The 20,000-nt window shown below is 44.6% G+C and overlaps 2 protein-coding genes across 8 annotated transcripts in view; one reads left to right on the top strand and one right to left on the bottom strand.

Annotated features, from left to right (window-relative positions):
* GLT1D1 (glycosyltransferase 1 domain containing 1) overlaps positions 1-4,091 on the top strand; it is a 60,375-nt gene extending 56,284 nt beyond the window's left edge. The window contains exon 11 of one of the 2 annotated variants that reach the window (XM_085860279.1): positions 2,789-4,091. In XM_085860279.1, the coding sequence (XP_085716405.1) occupies positions 2,789-2,935 (147 nt within the window). In that variant the 3' untranslated portion in view covers positions 2,936-4,091. The remainder of the gene's footprint in view (positions 1-2,788) is intronic. The other variant, XM_085860278.1, reaches the window with a different exon arrangement.
* Positions 4,092-9,817: 5,726 nt separating this feature from the next.
* Positions 9,818-20,000, bottom strand: part of DGCR2 (DiGeorge syndrome critical region gene 2) — a 94,864-nt gene continuing 84,681 nt past the window's right edge. For 5 of the 6 annotated variants that reach the window (XM_085859383.1, XM_085859380.1, XM_085859379.1 and 2 more), the window contains one exon: positions 9,818-11,853. In XM_085859383.1, the coding sequence (XP_085715509.1) occupies positions 11,603-11,853 (251 nt within the window). In that variant the 3' untranslated portion in view covers positions 9,818-11,602. The remainder of the gene's footprint in view (positions 11,854-20,000) is intronic. The other variant, XR_015052334.1, reaches the window with a different exon arrangement.

Raw genomic sequence — 20,000 nt, 5'->3', positions numbered from 1 at the left:
CTCTCTCTCTCTCTCTCTCTCTCTCTCTCTCTCTCTCTCTCTCTCTCTCTCTCTCTCTCTCTCTCTCTCTCTCTCTCTCTCTCTCTCTCTGTGTCTCTCTCTCTCTCTCTCTCTCTCTCTCTCTCTCTCTCTCTCTCTCTCTCTCTCTCTCTCTCTCTCTCTCTCTCTCTCTCTCTCTCTCTCTCTCCCCTCGCTCTCCCTCTCTCTCTCTCTCCTCTCGCTCGCTCTCGCTCCCTCCTCTCGCTCTCTCTCTCCTCTCGCTCTCTCTCTCCTCCCTCTCTCTCTCCTCCCTCTCTCTCTCCTCCCTCTCTCTCTCTCTCTCCTCTCTCTCTCCTCTCTCTCTGTGTCTCTCTCTCTCATGTTTTAAACCGTTAATCTCACAAATCATTTTCCTGAACGGGATGACTTGAACCCCGTGATCTCTCTTTCGTCGAGCGATCTCACGATCCTGTAGGTATCGATGCGGGCAGACGGAGTTTTTCCTCGTTGTGAAGAGTTTGCCACAGAACTGAGTGTGCATTAAGGATATTTAACGAGGTTAACTTTCAAGCAGTTGTGCTTACTGGTGGTGGTATTTATTGATTATTTATTTATTTGTTTATTTTGTTGGTTTATTTATTTGATGTCGCCATTGCAAAGAAAATTTAATCGTTGTGAAAAAGATGAACAATGCAGTTACTGCAATGAGGATGAGCAGGCTCTATGAGTAGCGGCTCCTGTCATTCCTTGAGCGATGGAAACCGTTTGCTCTTGCATCGCCGTTGTTTAATAAAATTCTCGGGTATATCTATTTTATTATCGAGCACGTAATTAGACCTACCCAATTTGCATTTCTGTGAAATTAGAGAGTTTTATCCCCCCCCCCCCTCTCGTTATAATTTGGTGGTTTTTCAAGCTGTTTTCATTTTGTTGCCATTGCATTACCTTTTACGAGTATTGCAATGGAATGTTGATGATTAACTCTTCTTACACCAATGAAATACACTGAAAGCACCTTGTGTGAACAGTTCTCAAAGCCCGCGATGAGCGATGGTACAGGTATCGTTCATGCATACTACAGTGAAATGTATCAGTATTAAAGCACCATTGTGTGCAGAGAGGAAGATGCTTGGGATGCTGGGATTAGGAACGAGGTGGGACTGTATTTGAAATCTTGAAATTTAGATTACGAGGCACAATTCACTGCCAGTACAGAGTGAGTCTTGGTTAATGTGCCAATGCTGCCTGATTATTTCCAAGAGGCTGGGCAGGTCAAGGAGGTTAACAAAAATGTCAGGAGTAATTCGAGCTGTTTACATCGATGGGAAGTCTCATCCGCAATGCTATCAAATGCCAATTTAGCTGTGCCACGGTACAGCTCGGTGCCATTATTGCCGAAACCCTTTTGTGATGTCAGAAACTAAGCACCTGGTTGCTCTAGAGATGGCCGGCATGGTTGTGCCTTCTTACTGTGCCACAAACATTCCTTTTAAATGATGATGAAAGCTTTTTTAATTTATTTTTTCCTCCATAAAATGTCTGGTTAACACTGAAGAGCAATTGGAAAAGAAATTCATGAAATATGACAAACACCAGAGGAGTTTTTTTTTTTTTTTTTTAAAGATGGATGAACAAGCATGACCTGTGCATGGTCTTTCAGACATCAAAAGGTATATATATCGACCTTGAAAATACACAGAGTAACAAAACAGCAGAATTCACTGATGGGGAGAACTCCGAGTGCAGTTAGGACATCACATTAAAACAACTAGAAGCACCTGCTACCTGCGGGAGCCATCAAGGGGGTCATGTTATTATATTTATGCCTATTTTACTCCAAGGGGTCCCAGGATTACACACCCAAAAAATGGTTGCGATCGGTTCAGCCATTTTTGCTGTACCTGGGAACAGACAGACGATGAATTATAGTAAAGATACAGAGATTGCAAAATGGAGAAAACAGAGAGCACAAGCCACGTGAGATGTTAACCAAGAACAAAGTCTTCAAGGTGTGGAGTTTCAACCACAGAGTGGCCCTCAAGTGAAAACTAGCAAGGGATTTGAACTGGTACACCCCTAAAGAGAGGAGTGGTGGAATGAAGAGAGGAGGTCATGGGGGGAGTGAGGAGCAAGCCGAAGACAATCAAGGGGGGAAGAGAGTTGGATGGGAATCATGGGGAAGGGTGTGCAGAGGTGGGATAGGAAAGGGTAGGGGGTGGGGGGGTAAGGAGCATGGGCGTGGACGTTCACGAATGGCTGAGGCGTGTGTGCAAAAAAAAGGGAGATTATGCTCTGTGGAGGGATGGATTGTCTCTGTTGCAGGAGAAAGGTGTTCATTTATTACTTCTGAAAGGAGATGATGAGAATGTCCTGCTGCATCTGTCCTGCAACCTTTATGCAGACACCTGCGTCATCCACATACACCTCCCTCTTCCCAAACTCCTCCCATAATTATCATCTCTCCTTACTCATGCTATGCAAATGCCCCTTCCACCCTCCCCCCCTCCTACCACCCATCACTGTTCAATCCATGGCTTATATTAAAACTTGGAGATTTTCTTGCATCATCACATTTGAAAGCCCCTCTTAATCAAAACATCAGACTTAAGAACCTTTGTTCTCAGAGAAAATCTCCAAATTGGTTGTGTTGCCATGGTTTTGCCAGGTCCGAAATCATTTCATTAATTTATGGAATCACAAGCAATTAAAAGAGATTCCCACTGTGTATTGTAATGGTTGCACTGTACATAAGTGAGTCTTTGTAATGATCTCTACCATCCTTGTCTCCCCTTCCCTAACCTTTGTGCAGGAATTTGTGGTCCAAGCCAGACGGTTAATCGGTGACAGTTTGCTGAGACATCACCTTATCACCGGGGCCAAGAACCTGTTGGAAACATCTCATTCTCTAAGCAGCGAACGACGCACCTATGCTCGCTTGGTCCACCTGCTCATCTAGAGTCCATCAAGTGAAAAGAGGATGCCAATGTTTCACATCCTTCAACAACAATTAAGCTGTCGACTGTGTGCCCTAACTTTCAAAGAGCCACGAGATGGGGTAACACAATTATCTGACACTTGACCTTGAGCATGTCACTCTTTTGCTGAGATTGGAATACCTTTTCTTCACAACATGGTATGACGTGTCGAGCAAGCTCTTCCAAACGCATTGACTTACCCATGACAGTGTGGTGTAAAAGGGCATGCGGTGTGGTGATGGGATGAGAGCAGCGGTCGGAAGATGGCTATTTTGAAATCGTTTTATTTAATCAGGCTTTTGGGAGGGAACGTCAAAACTGATCACCTGCCGTTTTACTCAAACCTGTAAACACTTGGCTTATTCAATGTTTATGGAACATAATACGCAGCCTGAACAATCCGTTTTTGGCCTTGGATTTCCGATATTGTGGCAAATCAACAGAGATGACCTAATTTGTAGATGCACACAAGATAAGTGTACTGTCAAATAGCTGATTGACCCTTCAAATATGAACCAAGAATACAATCGCATAATCTGACCACAACACTGCTTTCACACACAATTATACTGGATCCGTTGAAATGAGTGTTTGCCAAGATCTTGTCACAGGACTTCCAAATGATTCATATCCACTTGTAATGATCTGATGCTGATTCTCCTTTTTTTTCGATCACACGTAAATCATATCAAAATGGATCTGAGAACTCCTTTTGTCTGCAGCACATGCCTGTGGATAACATAGGCTGGAGTCACAGCTGTGCTGCTGATGTAGGTTCAAGTCGAGATTCAAACCCAGGCTGGACAGTTTTGAAGCAATGTGCATACCTCTATCCAAATTAATATGCAGGTTGTTTGTAAATATCAAATAGGATTTGCAGTTTGTTTTGTTTTTTTTTCTCCTTGGGGCTTGTTCATCGGATGGACTGATTTTAAATTATCAAATTCATCCACCATCTAATATATAAAGCTCAACTCATGCTTGTTTGTTGAAAACATCTGAGCCAAACCCAACCATGTTTTGCAAGTTACTTAAAGGTAGTCCAAGTATGGTTTGTGTTGGGGTTGCATAGCTTGGGGAGGGGGTTCAAGGTGAGAGGAAACCCCCATATCTATCTATATATATATATATATATATATATATATATATATATATATATATATATATATATATATATATATATATATATATATATATATATATATATATATATATATATATATATATATATATATATATATATATATATATATATATATATATATATATATATATATATATATATATATATATATATATATATATATATATATATATATATATATATATATATATATATATATATATATATATATATATATATATATATATATATATATATATATATATATATATATATATATATATATCTCTCTGAATGTGTATCATATAGTGCCACCCTGGTGGTTGCTGCTATTACAAATCATCTTGTACAAAGAAAGTTGAAACAACTTAACAATATGCTTTATGGCTTATGGTGTTGAAATCTGAATAAGAATAATTCAAAATGTTTCATTTTACTAATTTTAAATGGAGGTTAAAACCAAAGCATCCAACACGGAGCATCAGAGAAATGGAAGTGATTTTTGCTCACGTCACATATGATCAGCAAGGATGGTTGACGAAGGCGATGTTAGCCGACTTCCAAATGACCTCTGGCAAATGATTGGGTGAATAGAGCAGAATGCTTGTGAAGTACAACATGTCTTTTTCATTAAATCCGTCAACAAGGCGGCGGATACTTTTGGTAGTTATCCACTTGACATTTGGCTGCGCCTGGACGGGTTTGAGGGTGGTGGAGTAGCGGCTGAAACCCGAATCTTATCCAAGTTCCTCCGGATGACTCCATCTTTGCTCTTTGTTTATTGGGGTTCCTTCTGGTGACTCCAATGCAGTATTTGGTTTTCCGTTTAACTAAAAATACCTTCAAAAACCAAGGGGCAAAATAAATTATTATCGACACTTGTTCAATGTAATTTGCTGATGTCACCAGCCCAATCTCCTTATGCTCCTCATTGATCTGCACCCCTTGTCCTCATTCTCAATGAGAAACCAACAATCAATCACTCAATCATGAAACTTTTCAGTTTTCAAGATTGTTCTGAACTCAGAAATGTAAAAGGTAAAAACTGTGCTTATAAATACAACCTTTGTAATTGAAATATTAATTATGTTTGGTGAAATATTTTTCTCTTTCGACGTGTATCGAGATGGTGTAAAAGAAAACAGTTATAATAAAATTGGTTTTATTTACGAATCTTGATTTTGAAAACTAGTTTACTCCAGAAAGCTGCACTATCAATCACATGCTTTGTCTGGAGGTGTATTTGTGTTTCGCAAATGGAGGAGAAAAAAAACAAGACGGTCGATATTATTTGTTTGTGTTTGTGTTTGTGTTTGTAAAGGTCGGTAACACTGAAGGGGTCAGTGTGTGGCAGTGGGGATGTTGTGCTTGTCTGTTGAATTGTTCTCTTTGTACAGTTTTGACCGTTCGATAGTGATTTGTTGCATTATTGACATTATCATTTTAATTGTATTTGGTAATTGATTGGACAATATTTTCAATGAAGATTGTGAGCTTTGACAGTGTAATTTTCCATTTTTGTGGAGAAATAATAAATAAGTTTAAATAAATCAGAGGATGGATGATGCTCCGATGAAGGGTAAATTGAAAAGCAAGATGTGAAAGCGGGATGTGTATAAGGGAGAGAGGGGGTTCCTATAAAAGCGGGATGTGTATAAGGGAGAGAGGGGTTCCTATAAAAGCGGGATGTGTATAAGGGAGAGAGGGGTTCCTATAAAAGCGGGATGTGTATAAGGGAGAGAGGGGTTCCTATAAAAGCGGGATGTGTATAAGGGAGAGAGGGGTTCCTATAAAAGCGGGATGTGTATAAGGGAGAGAGGGGTTCCTATAAAAGCGGGATGTGTATAAGGGAGAGAGGGGTTCCTATAAAAGCGGGATGTGTATAAGGGAGAGAGGGGTTCCTATAAAAGCGGGATGTGTATAAGGGAGAGAGGGGTTCCTATAAAAGCGGGATGTGTATAAGGGAGAGAGGGGTTCCTATAAAAGCGGGATGTGTATAAGGGAGAGAGGGGTTCCTATAAAAGCGGGATGTGTATAAGGGAGAGAGGGGTTCCTATAAAAGCGGGATGTGTATAAGGGAGAGAGGGGTTCCTATAAAAGCGGGATGTGTATAAGGGAGAGAGGGGTTCCTATAAAAGCGGGATGTGTATAAGGGAGAGAGGGGTTCCTATAAAAGCGGGATGTGTATAAGGGAGAGAGGGGTTCCTATAAAAGCGGGATGTGTATAAGGGAGAGAGGGGTTCCTATAAAAGCGGGATGTGTATAAGGGAGAGAGGGGTTCCTATAAAAGCGGGATGTGTATAAGGGAGAGAGGGGTTCCTATAAAAGCGGGATGTGTATAAGGGAGAGAGGGGTTCCTATAAAAGCGGGATGTGTATAAGGGAGAGAGGGGTTCCTATAAAAGCGGGATGTGTATAAGGGAGAGAGGGGTTCCTATAAAAGCGGGATGTGTATAAGGGAGAGAGGGGTTCCTATAAAAGCGGGATGTGTATAAGGGAGAGAGGGGTTCCTATAAAAGCGGGATGTGTATAAGGGAGAGAGGGGTTCCTATAAAAGCGGGATGTGTATAAGGGAGAGAGGGGTTCCTATAAAAGCGGGATGTGTATAAGGGAGAGAGGGGGTTCCTATAAAAGCGGGGCGTGTATAAGGGAGAGAGGGGTTCCTATAAAAGCGGGGCGTGTATAAGGGAGAGAGGGGTTCCTATAAAAGCGGGATGTGTATAAGGGAGAGAGGGGTTCCTATAAAAGCGGGATGTGTATAAGGGAGAGAGGGGTTCCTATAAAAGCGGGATGTGTATAAGGGAGAGAGGGGTTCCTATAAAAGCGGGATGTGTATAAGGGAGAGAGGGGTTCCTATAAAAGCGGGATGTGTATAAGGGAGAGAGGGGTTCCTATAAAAGCGGGATGTGTATAAGGGAGAGAGGGGTTCCTATAAAAGCGGGATGTGTATAAGGGAGAGAGGGGTTCCTATAAAAGCGGGATGTGTATAAGGGAGAGAGGGGTTCCTATAAAAGCGGGATGTGTATAAGGGAGAGAGGGGTTCCTATAAAAGCGGGATGTGTATAAGGGAGAGAGGGGTTCCTATAAAAGCGGGATGTGTATAAGGGAGAGAGGGGTTCCTATAAAAGCGGGATGTGTATAAGGGAGAGAGGGGTTCCTATAAAAGCGGGATGTGTATAAGGGAGAGAGGGGGTTCCTATAAAAGCGGGATGTCTATAAGGAAGAGAGGGGTTCCTATAAAAGCGGGATGTGTATAAGGGAGAGAGGGGTTCCTATAAAAGCGGGATGTGTATAAGCGAGAGAGGGGGTTCCTATAAAAGCGGGATGTGTATAAGGGAGAGAGGGGTTCCTATAAAAGCGGGATGTGTATAAGGGAGAGAGGGGTTCCTATAAAAGCGGGATGTGTATAAGGGAGAGAGGGGGTTCCTATAAAAGCGGGATGTGTATAAGGGAGAGAGGGGTTCCTATAAAAGCGGGATGTGTATAAGGGAGAGAGGGGTTCCTATAAAAGCGGGATGTGTATAAGGGAGAGAGGGGTTCCTATAAAAGCGGGATGTGTATAAGGGAGAGAGGGGTTCCTATAAAAGCGGGATGTGTATAAGGGAGAGAGGGGTTCCTATAAAAGCGGGATGTGTATAAGGGAGAGAGGGGTTCCTATAAAAGCGGGATGTGTATAAGGGAGAGAGGGGTTCCTATAAAAGCGGGATGTGTATAAGCGAGAGAGGGGGTTCCTATAAAAGCGGGATGTGTATAAGGGAGAGAGGGGGTTCCTGTAAAAGCGGGATGTGTATAAGGGAGAGAAAAAAAATTGGAACCATACTCTCTCCAGAGAGTGTCGGTGCTGCCGAAGCAGTTTCCTGGGCTGTTGGGCACAATCCTGGACAGGTCACCACTCCGTTGCAGGACACTTGAATGGCTCAATTATCCCAGCTCAATTTCAGGTCCTTACACAGCAGGGACTTTCAGGAAGGAAAGCATGGAATTTGAAGGAGGTGGATTAGCGGGGGTAGAAAAGATCTAGGTTTTGGATGGGGGGAAGATAAGAGATGGTGCTAAACAACAGCTGTTTTGAAGACCTGGAGGGAAGAGTGGGATTGAAGAGAGTGTGGGAAAGAGTAAAGGTGAGCAGTGATTCCTGATTTTGGTAGTTTTACCAGAAGGGGGTTGCTGGTGGACCTTGAGCACCTTGTGGAAATATTGGGGGGGGGGGTGGGACATATCTTAGACAGAGCGGGAGGGGGGTGAGGCTGGATTAGAGACGGCAGAAGACAGAAAGACCACCGACCTGCCTGCGGTGATTGAGTGAGAGGCCCAAAGACTCAGCCTCATCGTGGCAGATACAAATGATCCTAAATGCCTTGGTTTCCACAGCGAGAAGCCATGAAAGGTGAGAGGCAGGAGCACCAGCCCAGAGGGGAGAGCAGTACTCCATCAGGCTGCGGACGAAAGCTTTGCTTGTGGTCAGGAGCTCAGGTGGGCTGAGGAAGGACTTTGCACGACGGAGGATTCCCAGTCGGCGACTGGCTTTGGAGGCGAGGTTGGAAATATGACTTTCCCAGGAAAGATCATGGAAGATAGTGAGACCCAGAAGCTTGAATGAAAGGACTTCTTCCAGAGAATTGTTAAGAAAGAAGATGGGGGGTAGGGAGGGGGGGTTCTAGTCGGTCCTTTCGGAGAGACATAGTGAGAGTGTGAGATTTGTCCGGATTGAAAGACATGTTCCACATGTTGGACCAGTTTGTGATTTTATCCAGACCTGCAGAGAATGAAGAAGCTGCTGCTTGCTGGTCTGAGGGATGACAGATGGTAGGGCAGAGGGTGGAGTCATCAGCAAAGAGATAAAGAGGATTTTCCAGTCGGAGAGATCATTGATGAAAACCAGAAAAAGAACAGAGCCCAGAACGCTACCTTGAGGAACTCCAGCCTGGACCGGAAGAGGCGATGAGAGAACTCCTTTAGGGCCACACGTTGACTGCGACAGGAGAGGAAGTCTGCGAGCCATGAGTGGAGATGGACTTGGATACCATGGGAAGAGAGTTTGGTGAGCAGGGCAGGGTGCCAGACCATATCGAAAGCACGTGTCTAGGGATATGGCTATAATTTCATGTCTGGCATTGAGGACCTCCATCTATTGTTGGGAATGCAGAATCAGCATATCCAGGGTAGAGTGACCTGGTCTGAATCCAAATTGATGGTTCCTATTAAAGCAGGATGTGAAGAAGGAAGTGAGGGGTTCATATTAAAGAAGGGTGTCCAAGGAGTTCCTATAAAACCAGGAGGTGTAAGGTCGAGTGTGCAGAGTTCCAATAAAAGCAGGATGTATATGAGGGAGAGAAGAGTTCCTATAAAAGTGAGATGTGTATAAGGGAGAGACGGGGTGGTCAGTCAGGGATCGTTTTTGGGTCTTTCGATGGTGCAACACTTTGGGGTCTTTAACGTCCACCAGCTAATGCTATCGGACGGGACGCCCGGCTTTACGTCCATCTGAGGGATGGCTCACCTGCCCGTGAAGCACCAATTGGATGTTTTTATTATTATTATTATTATTATTATTATTATTATTATTATTATCGGTGGGCCGAGAACTGAACCCAGACCAGACAGCCCAGAGGTAAGTATGACAGTCATCCGTTGAACCAACTAACGGGGGTCACAAATGAAAGCAAATCCATTTCAACATAAACGTGTGCAGTGAAGACAGTACCATATGCTGGGAGACCTATAGAAAAGTAGAAACCAGCAATAGTGGAAACTTTATTCAAGTCAGGTACACAGACAAGAGCCAACCACACTACATGTACAGGGTGACAATATGTACAAACACTGCAAATCATTTACGTGTAAGGAAAAATAAAATATAAAAACTTAATGGTAACATGATTGAGAGGAAGGCAAATGATGATGCATCCAGAAGCATGAGGAAGTGTAAACTTATCAAGCAAAGAAGAAAACCGGATAGACGAAACAATTCAAACGTGCACGAACACTACGGTAAATCAAACACAACTACCAAGGCTGATTTAGGCACAAATATAGATGCTCTCCCAGTTAATAAACTGAAGAAAGAAAGAGAGAGAGAGAAAAAATAACGTGAATCGCCATCTCGGACGACAGCAAAGTGTGCATGTGGTCTCACATTTTGCGTTCACTTCCCAGTACGATATGCTCGCCCGGTGATGTGCAGTCGTTTTACAAAGCAGCAGAGATTGTGACATTCAAACCCACTTCGGATTACAACCACGACCGATTCCATGCATATTATCCAGTGTAACTACTGCGTTGGAAAAAATGCCATTACGAAAAGCTTACTTGATCAAGGGGGGGCAAAACACAGAGCAGGCAGGTAACTGTGAGCATGTCCAGCCTTTTGTGTGGACGTCCGCAAGGTCAGTGCCTAAATTACATACATTCTGTCTGAGGAAAGGTTCGTTAATTTACAAGGAAGTTCTTGTGGTAGTGTGTACCGTGGAATATCTGTGGGAATATTTACACCGGTCTTGAGAGCACGCGCAAAGCAGGCGAGACTGTTGAGACGAGAGTACAGTACTGAAAATGAATCAAGTGTAACTCGTATCTATGAGAACGGACTAATGGCAAAGTATAGCGTACGAGTTCGACCTCCTGGTCTGCCAACAATCGGTTTGCTGGACCAAGAGCGATGTATAGCCAAATGATGATGTGTCGCACTCGCAGCAAGCTGGAGCTGGATGATTGGAGAGCATGCGGCAGACACACACACACACGACCAGAGAGAACTTACGATCAGCTTAAAATGAAAGCACCCATAGGATTTAGGGGAAGATGCACGAACAAAATGGAGATGCCCGTTACTTGTTCAGATTGCAAATGCATTTCAATTATAACATCCACTGAGGAGCAAGCGAATGCACCGACTCTACTTGCAGAGATATCGTTCATTCGGCTGCGTGTCATCTTTTCAGAAGGCGCACAATCAATGCGGTAAACGCGGTAATTCACTCCACCGGTGTGTGGCAGCAATGTCAAAATGAGAACGAACATTTCATCAGGAACGCTTCCCCCGAAATACACAAGCCCAAACGACGATAGCTTTCGGAGAATGCGATACGGTCGTATCCGATTACGTTTGCCAGCCAGACAGTCCTCAATGCCAATGAAGAACGTCACCGGTATGCAACATATTATAATGACAATATAAAATAACCAGGCCAACATCATCAGAGACATCTAAACACAAGGTGAAGCAAATGGTAGCTCGTGATGGTATCTCCATCTCACGACGGCCTCCTGTGCACGACTGATTGCAAGTTGCGCAGCCGGTGCTTTGCTGATGCAGATGCAGTAGAATGAGTGAGTGTTCACTAAACCCAAAAAGGATTTAGGATAAGATGCTCCCATCATAAAATGAGAGGTAGACATTTCTATAACTCTTCAAGAGTTGTAGAAAGTATCAAACCGAGTGGTTATTGCTAGTGGGTGAGTCGGCTTTAACATCTAACCGTCTGAATGACCATTCAATTCTTGACAATCACCCCCAACGAATACCGTCACACGGCCGTGCCAAAGCGACCGGTACTTTGAGGGTTACTCTGGCTTCTGATCACTCGGAGCTCGGCTGGCACCAAAGTCTCGGCTCCGTTCAAACCATTCGAGTCCCTGCTCACGTGGACTTCGGCGACAAGGGATGCCACGCCACCTTCTGAATGCGAGGGGCAGACTCTCATCTCGTTTTCCATGCCAAACACCGGTGTGGCTACGTGAGTCTGGTTGGCAGCAGAACATGCTTGCACATCCTCATCTGTAAGTTTTGGAAAGAAGTGAGAACATTTAGTAATCTCAAAGTACAGTCGTGGCCAAAAATGTTGACACCCTTGCACTTTTCACAAACAATGCACCATTTCTTCCAGAAAATTATTGAAATTAAAAAATATTTTGGTATGCACATATATATTTCTTTGGTTTGCAGTGGAACGAAACAAAAAAAAAAAAGCTGAAACAATTACAAAATCTTAGCTTATTCCACACAGAAATCCTAAAATGGCCTGGACAATATTATTGACACCTTTTAGAAGTTGTTAAAAATAATTGGATTTCAAGCAGGCGATTCTCCTTTACTGCGGAATTGAACTCCACCTGTGGTGAGTTGCAGGTGCCTGCAATATAAAAATCACTCATTCAACCAGTTTGAATGGAGAAAAGGAGTCGTTCTGCTGTTTTGTGTCACGTTGTTTACCGCGATGAGCACAGAGAAAAGAAAGAAAACTAGAGAATTGTCTGAGGAGGTCAGACACAAGATTGTATCCAAGCATGGACAATATCAAGGCTACAAGTCCATCCCCAAACACCTTGATGTTCCTGTGTCCACCGAACGCAATGTTATCAGGAAGTTTAAGGCCCATGGCACTGGAACCAACCTCCCTGAACATGGCCGCAAGAGAAAACTTCATCGAAGATTGCAGCGAAGGATTGTTCGAATGGTTTAGAGAGCACCTCGATCAACTTCCAAACAGATTCAAGCTGATTTTCAGACACAAGGTGCAGCAGTTTCAACTCGCACCATCCGTCGCCAAACTCAATGAAAGGGGGTTCTATGGTAGGAGACCCAGGAGGACCCCACTGCTAAGAGAGAGACATAAGAAAGCCCAACGGGAGTTTGCCAAAACACACCTGAACAAGCCAAAATCCTGGGAGAATGTCATGTGGACAGATGAGACCAAATTAGAGCTTTTTGGTAAAGCACATCATCTCTATGTTTACAGAAAACAAAATGAATCCTTCAGAGAAAAGAACACCTTCCCTACAGTCAAACATGGAGGAGGTTCAGTGATGTTTTGGGGTTGCTGTCCTGCCTCTGGCACTGGGTGTCTTGAATGTGTGCATGGCATCAGGAAATTACCAAGGAGGCATTTTGGAGCGCAATGTTCAACCCAGTATAAGAAAGCTGGGTCTCCGTCGAAGGTCATGAGTCTTGCAGCAGGACAATGACCCCAAACACACTTGATGAAGCACCCAGGAATGGCTCAAGACAAAATGCTGGACTGTTCTGAAGTGGCCAGCAATGAGTCCAGATCTAAAACCCATTGAACAACTGTGGGGGAGATCTGAAAACAGCAGTTTGGAGAACTGGAGCAGTTTGCACAAGAAGAGTGGGCCAAATTGCCAGTAGAGAGGTGAAGGGAGCTCATTCATGGATAATAGGAAGCGCTTGACTGCACTTATTTTGTCCAAAGGTTGTGCTACCAAATATTAAATCTTGGGTGTCAATAATTTTGTCAATGCCATTTCTTTTTATTTTCTGACTTAAAAGGACATCTTAAAGTTCTGAATCAAAAACAAAGGTTCTGTAATATTAACAATGAAATTAAGAATTGTGGAGACAAAATACTTTTGTCAATTTCAACTTATTTTTCGAGAAAATTGTGAGTTGTGTGAAAAAAAAGTGCAAGGGTGCCAATATTTTTGGCCACGGCTGTATATGCAACAAGGACACAATGGACTGAATCAATTTAGTCCATATGCATAATGGAGTCAGTTACGAGTTCGACCCGGTGGTGTGCACCATTCACTGAGAACCGCAGTTGTGCCGCCGATGCCAGGCTCCCTGAATGTGAAGACAATAAACTGCAATTTGTTCAGGGTGCAGGTGATAACTCACCTTCTCTTCACCAAAAAAAAAAAAATCCCACCGTGGGATCGTTAATGTCCACCTATGTGACCAATGCTGACAGACGGGTCCTCCGACTTAACATGCATCCATCCGCACACATCGATGCAACGCTACGTCAGTGAAAGTCAGGCCGAGAATTTAAACCGAGGCTGGACAGGACAGCTCAAAGGTAAGTGTAGCACCTCTGTATCGTCTTGTCAGGCAGTAGACTGTTTCATAAGCTCGCCTCCAATCCAAATTGAGGTAAGCTTGCCGCAACTGGGCCAAACTCCTGGTTTCATTTCACAGTAGCACAGGCAAGCAAGTGTGACGCCGGGTCATAGGAATGTCCTTTTCAACCGCATCAGAAATTATAATAATCCTTATTAAGCGACATCAATGTTGAATCAAAAGCACTGATGTAAATTGGTTTCACAGATAAACAAAGTTATTTTTAAAAAATATATTATGCTCCTCCTCCTAAACCCCCTTTACAAACCCCAACATTACCCTATAGACCAGTGTTTCTCAAGGTAGGGCATGGCAATATTTTGGTGGGGCATGAGGATTCAAAACTCTTTTCAAGATCAAAGGAACCATGATGTGGCATCTGAGGAGAGCGAAAAGAAATACCCAAACTCGACTACTTTGGCAAGGGAAGTATTGATAAATTTTCCATCATCTTATTTAGTCGAATGTGGATTTAGTGTTGTTACCGATTTGCTGCAAGCGAAGAGAAATCGACTGGAAATCACGAAACGTGCTGATTTAAGGCTGAAACTGACAAAATTGGTTCCTCGAATCAAACAAATCTGCAGCTAACATCAAGGGCAGGGCTCCCATTGAAGTGAGTAGCAATTGAATAAAATTTGCAATAAAGTTTCAATAAAGCCTTTTGAATACATATGGAGTATGTACTGTAGTGTCTCCAAACATGGTGGGGCGTACGATTTTTTTGAAAATCAAAGTGGGGCGTGGGACAAAAAAGGTTGAGAAACACTGCTCAAGACAGACGTCTGCCTTTTTGAATACAGTTTGTGCATCTCCAGATAAAATTGGTAAACGTTTCAACCCGAGTCCGCATCATCATTCGCCATTAAACAGTCGGAACACTAAATAGCCAAAGTGAACCGTTTGTCAATCATAGAAGCGGTTGGCCAATTTCAGCATGAACCCACCTGTTAGCATGTCTCATGACACTAACTCCTGAGGTGGGGGGTGTTTTAGGTGGTCGCGCACGGTTATGCGGAAAATGCTCGACACGAGAATTACCATGATTATCCAGGCAGATGCAACAACTCTCAAATCGCCTGCAGAAATAGCAACACAATACGAAGGGAGAAAAATATTCGGAAGTGAAGACCAATCAGGATGTCGGTGGAATAAACCCCCATTGACGAAAGCACTTAGTTTCACATGAACTCACGAGGGGGCACAAGTGGACAACGTGTGAATGAACACAGTACGTTAGGACATTTGTCTCTACCATTGACGCAAGGGGTTTAAAATTTCATTGCTTTGCACAAAATCTTTACAAAAAAAATAAAATAAATAAGTGCTGGACACACAAATATATATATATATATATATATATATATATATATATATATATATATATATATATATATATATATATATATATATCAATGTTGTTGTAGTTCTGCCAAACTTGAACTCACGTGAGACAATGGCACAACAAATAGCGGTCCCAAGACTTATTTCATGAGTATTCGGTTTCGATCGCCCTTTCCTGATTTGTAATGGGTTGATGGGTCATATGCATTGTGTTGGCTTTACGCAGGTTATTGTCCATTCTTTACCCATCTTTCCTCCTTCACTTATTTTGCTTAAAACACACGAGCTTTCTTCATGCATGCAAGTAGATTATAACAAAAAGCAGTCAATCGAATATTCACGTCAATTTCACATTCAAATCACACGCCACAATCCGATGAACATTACACCTCAGCCCTCATTACAATACATGTACACGAAATAGTGACACCCTGCTAGGATTAGCAGTAACAATCGGTGTTTGTGGTTGCTTAACAACCTGCCGGAGCATGGAGTTATCCGAGCTCGGTAGCATCAGGACCGGATGTTCGGGAGGAACTTGAGTGCTTCCCCTCATGTCCCTCGAACCCCGGCCTATGTCGCTCCACCGGACCATGACGGTCAAGTTAGGGGGTTCGATTCAGTTAGATGAGCCGAATATGGTCACAAATAAACCATGAGCAGTATGTTGGCCTGATGTTCCCACAAGGGTGAAATCTAGATCGACATCTCTGCTTTCATCTATTTGTGACCACAAGCTTTAATCTCAGTCTGTAAAGGCTTGAGGACCATACGGATGCCTCCTACTTTGGAGGTGATGTGTTATAATTTATGTGCATGACATCATTGTCGTGTCATGGAGTCAGCGTGCTTCTTTAGTTGAATTTAATATTCCTCACTGTAAACCTCACTGGTGATTATAAGGGCAGAGATAAGACAATGTGCTCATGTGGCAGGTGACACTTGTTGCTGCCAGTTCGTGCAGCAAGCGCTGTGATGGAACTCGATCTGTGCCCTGCTGCCTCATCAAGTTAAGGGTGTGTGTGTGTGTGTGTGTGTGTGTGTGTGTGTGTGTGTGTGTGTGTGTGTGTGTGTGTGTGTGTGTGTGTGTGTGTGTGTGTGTGTGTATATATATTGTTGTGGTTGACCAAATTCGCAAACCACCATTCAGGTCCCTTAGGTGAGATATCTCGGTAAGTATATGTGTAGTTAGGCCCAAACCCGTTGTCTAGAGGGAATAAATGTCATTCATGAGGGCTGCGACTCTTCAGGATAGCCGTTTTTCTTTTACTATCTTTACTTTGGACCAACCGCCATTATTACCACCACCAACCACGTCTCAACATCCATCACAACAACCACCAACCACAACGCCACTTCACCACAACCGCCACGACCTTTACCGTCACAACTCGCCACCATCGCATCACCGTCATCTCGCGCCACTCGTGGGCACCGATGCTGGACTCGTGTAGAGCGCGCACCGAGCAGAGTGTTCAAAAGCATCGCGGACTTTCCGCAGAAAAACGGATCAAAAACGACTCACGCCCACTTTTGTTCCGTCCAATCGGTGAGCGAGGGGCGATTTGGCCCCGCCTCCAGGGCGTTGGAGGGCGGTCGCTATATGCAAATTCATGGATCAAAAAGCATTCACGCCCACTTTTCCTCGGGCCAATGGGGAGCGAGGTGAAAGGTCGGAGGCAGAGGGTCAAAGATGAAGGAGCGAGGCCACGGGGGATATAAGGGGCCGCGTTCGTCAGTCGAGGCAGTTCAGTTCGCAGGAGGAAGAGTTGAGTTGGAAGCGGAGGAAGAGTTGAGTTGAAGTGGCAGTTCGCAGTTGGGAGTTCGCGGAGTCGGAGTGAAGAGGACGGAGCTGTGGAGAGGCGGCGAAGGCGAAGGCGGACGAGGGGGTGCTCGCGTCGGATTCGGGGAACTGCGGAGAGAAAGGCCGGCGGCGCGACCGAGGTCGTGGTGGAGACGCTCGTCGCGGGACCCGCGATTTTGTGAAATCCTCCTTTCCCCGAGCATCAGCAACCCCCTCCTGTTTCCCCCCGCGCTGAGATAGTGCGACAAAAGGGGGCACCCTTCCCACCCCCTACCAGACACTGTCCGCGAGGCCCGCGGAGTTGAGGCACCACCGCCACTTCGCGTCTCATCATCAGACGGGTAGGCCCGACACGGTCTCGGCCCCAGGCCCGCCTACCCCCTCATCCTGGAGGGTGGTTCTCTTTTCTTTTGCTTTGGGAATATGTGTTGTCGGCGCCGTCTGTGAAGTAAAATTGTATAAGTGTTGCCGTGTGCTCGCGTAGTCGGTATTAGATCTGCATTGTTGCATTTGCTTTTTGTCTTCTTCTTTTACATGTGCTTTTGGTGGAATTGTATATGTGTGCTTTCCGTTCATCGCGAAATAAATGTGCTTATTATTGAACTGTTTTCCCGCTTCGCTTCGTCATTTCTTTCATTGAATCCCCATCTTGCTTCACGTAAAGGGTTGGTCGTGGGTTAAGACACCCGATAATTAATCGAACCATCGAGGCCGACGAATAACACCGCTCGGTTATCCCGATAGTACGGAACGGGTCGCTTAAGTGGCCCGTGTCCGAAGTCGACCTGCGGCGAGGTGCGATCGCCCGGTCTACCCTCCGTGTGGGTACTTAGGTAGGTCGAATTTGGCGAGCAACCCTATCCCACGCGGGGGCCGATTGGCTCGATCGCGGTGAGACCGAAAGGTCCACCCGTGACTGGTTCCCGGCGTTAGTCCGAGAGGGTCACGACTGGATTGTCCATCCGGTGGGCGACGTGCCGCGATTCGAGTTACGTGGCCGTTCGCACGCCGGCGGGCGCGAATCCGCAACAATATATATACTGAACAAAAATATTAACGCACCAACCTAAATATCTAAGTCAAGATTGCCATTATGGGAAAATGGTCAAACCGATGATATGTTTGAGCAATGGTTCCTTTGTTTTGCTCAAGACAGATGTTCCCATTGAAATTGACCACTCTGAGTGTGTGGACTCACACGTTGAGTAATCCTTCCCATGAGCACCATGGGGCTTGACAGAGTGATGGTCAGTGAGCGTGACCAGGACACAAACACTCCCTATAGCTTGCCCTATAAAAGGCCTCCCCAAAATGTGGACTGGTGCCAAATGTCAACATGCCACAGATGTCACAAATCTTGAGGGAGCGCGCCATTGGCATGCTGAATGCTGGGACGTCAGTACGGGCCGTTACAGCACACTTCAATGTCCACCACTCCACCATTAGCCGCCTGAGAACGCGCCTCAGAGAGACTGGAAGCACCGTGAACCGCCCACATGCCCGGCGACCACGTGTGACCACCGCCGGTCAGGATCGTCACATGAGGCTGCAACATCTCCGGGATCGACTCCGACCGGCCACGAGGACTGCCGATGAGACTGTCGGGCTGCATAACAGGCGCATTTCAGCCCAGACGGTGCGTAACCGCTTGAGGGAGGCCAACCTCCGAGCCCGCCGACCACACCGGGGACTCGACCTCACTGCAGTCCGGCGTCAGACCCGACTGAACTGGGCCAATGTTCACTTGCGCTGGACCCTTGCACGATGGAGGAGAGTGCTGTTCACCGATGATTCGCGGTTCCAGCTGTATCGGGCTTATAGCGGACTCCGCGTCTGGCGTCGGGCTGGGGAGCGCTACACTGACGCCAATGTCCTTCGTCGGGTGTCACACGGTGGTGCCAGTGTTATGGTGTGGGCAGGCATATGCCATGGAGAGCACACTCAGCTTCATTTCATTGAAGGCAACTTGAACGGGCTGCGGTACAAGGACGAGATACTCAGACCCATCATCGTGCCGTTTGTGCGCCTTCACCATGTGACGTTTCAGCACGACAATGCTCGCCCCCATCTTGCCAGGATCTGCATGGACTTCCTCGGTGAGGAGGACATTGATGTCCTCGACTGGCCTCCATATTCTCCCGACATGTCGCCCATCAAGCACCTTTGGGACGTTCTTGATCGACGCGTACGACAACGTTACGCAGTCCCAGAGAACGTCCGCCAGCTCCGTGTGGCTCTCCAGGAGGAATGGGAACACATCCCTCAGGTCACCATCGATAATCTGGTGATGTCCATGCGCCGGAGATGCACCGCTCTTTGCGACGCCAACGGTGGACACACCCGCTACTGACTGTGTGAACTCTGACAGTGACACCTCGGTTGTGTCGGCTGTTGTAGCGCAAAGACTGTCGCCAGAATTCTCAAGGAACTCTTTGAAATTTAATGCTCAATTGTCATGGATTCTATAACCAAATTGTTGTGAAGATTTAGTATTAATGAGTTCGAGGTAAAATAGTAACAATCGCTTGGTGCGTTTATATTTTTGTTCAGTATATATATATATATATATATATATATATATATATATATATATATATATATATATATATATATATATATATATATATATATATATATATATATATATATATATATATATATATATATATATATATATATAGTGCTCCCTCACCTATCGTGGTTAATGCGTTCCAGACCCACCCACGATAGGTGAAAATCCGCGAAGTCGAAACCACATATTTATTTAATTATTTAAATATATTTAAACACATTTTAAACGTATTTTAAACCATAATACAGCATCCACACACTCTTATTTACCTTCCCCACACACATTTAATCAGTTATTTAAAATATATATATATTTTTTTTTCATCGGAAATGTGACTTCATGGGGCTG

This window comes from Eptatretus burgeri, chromosome 16 (assembly GCF_056783735.1).
Source record: "Eptatretus burgeri isolate ZD-2024b chromosome 16, Ebu_testis_v1, whole genome shotgun sequence".
NCBI lineage: Eukaryota > Metazoa > Chordata > Myxini > Myxiniformes > Myxinidae > Eptatretus > Eptatretus burgeri.
This window is presented reverse-complemented; position numbering and strand designations above follow the sequence as displayed.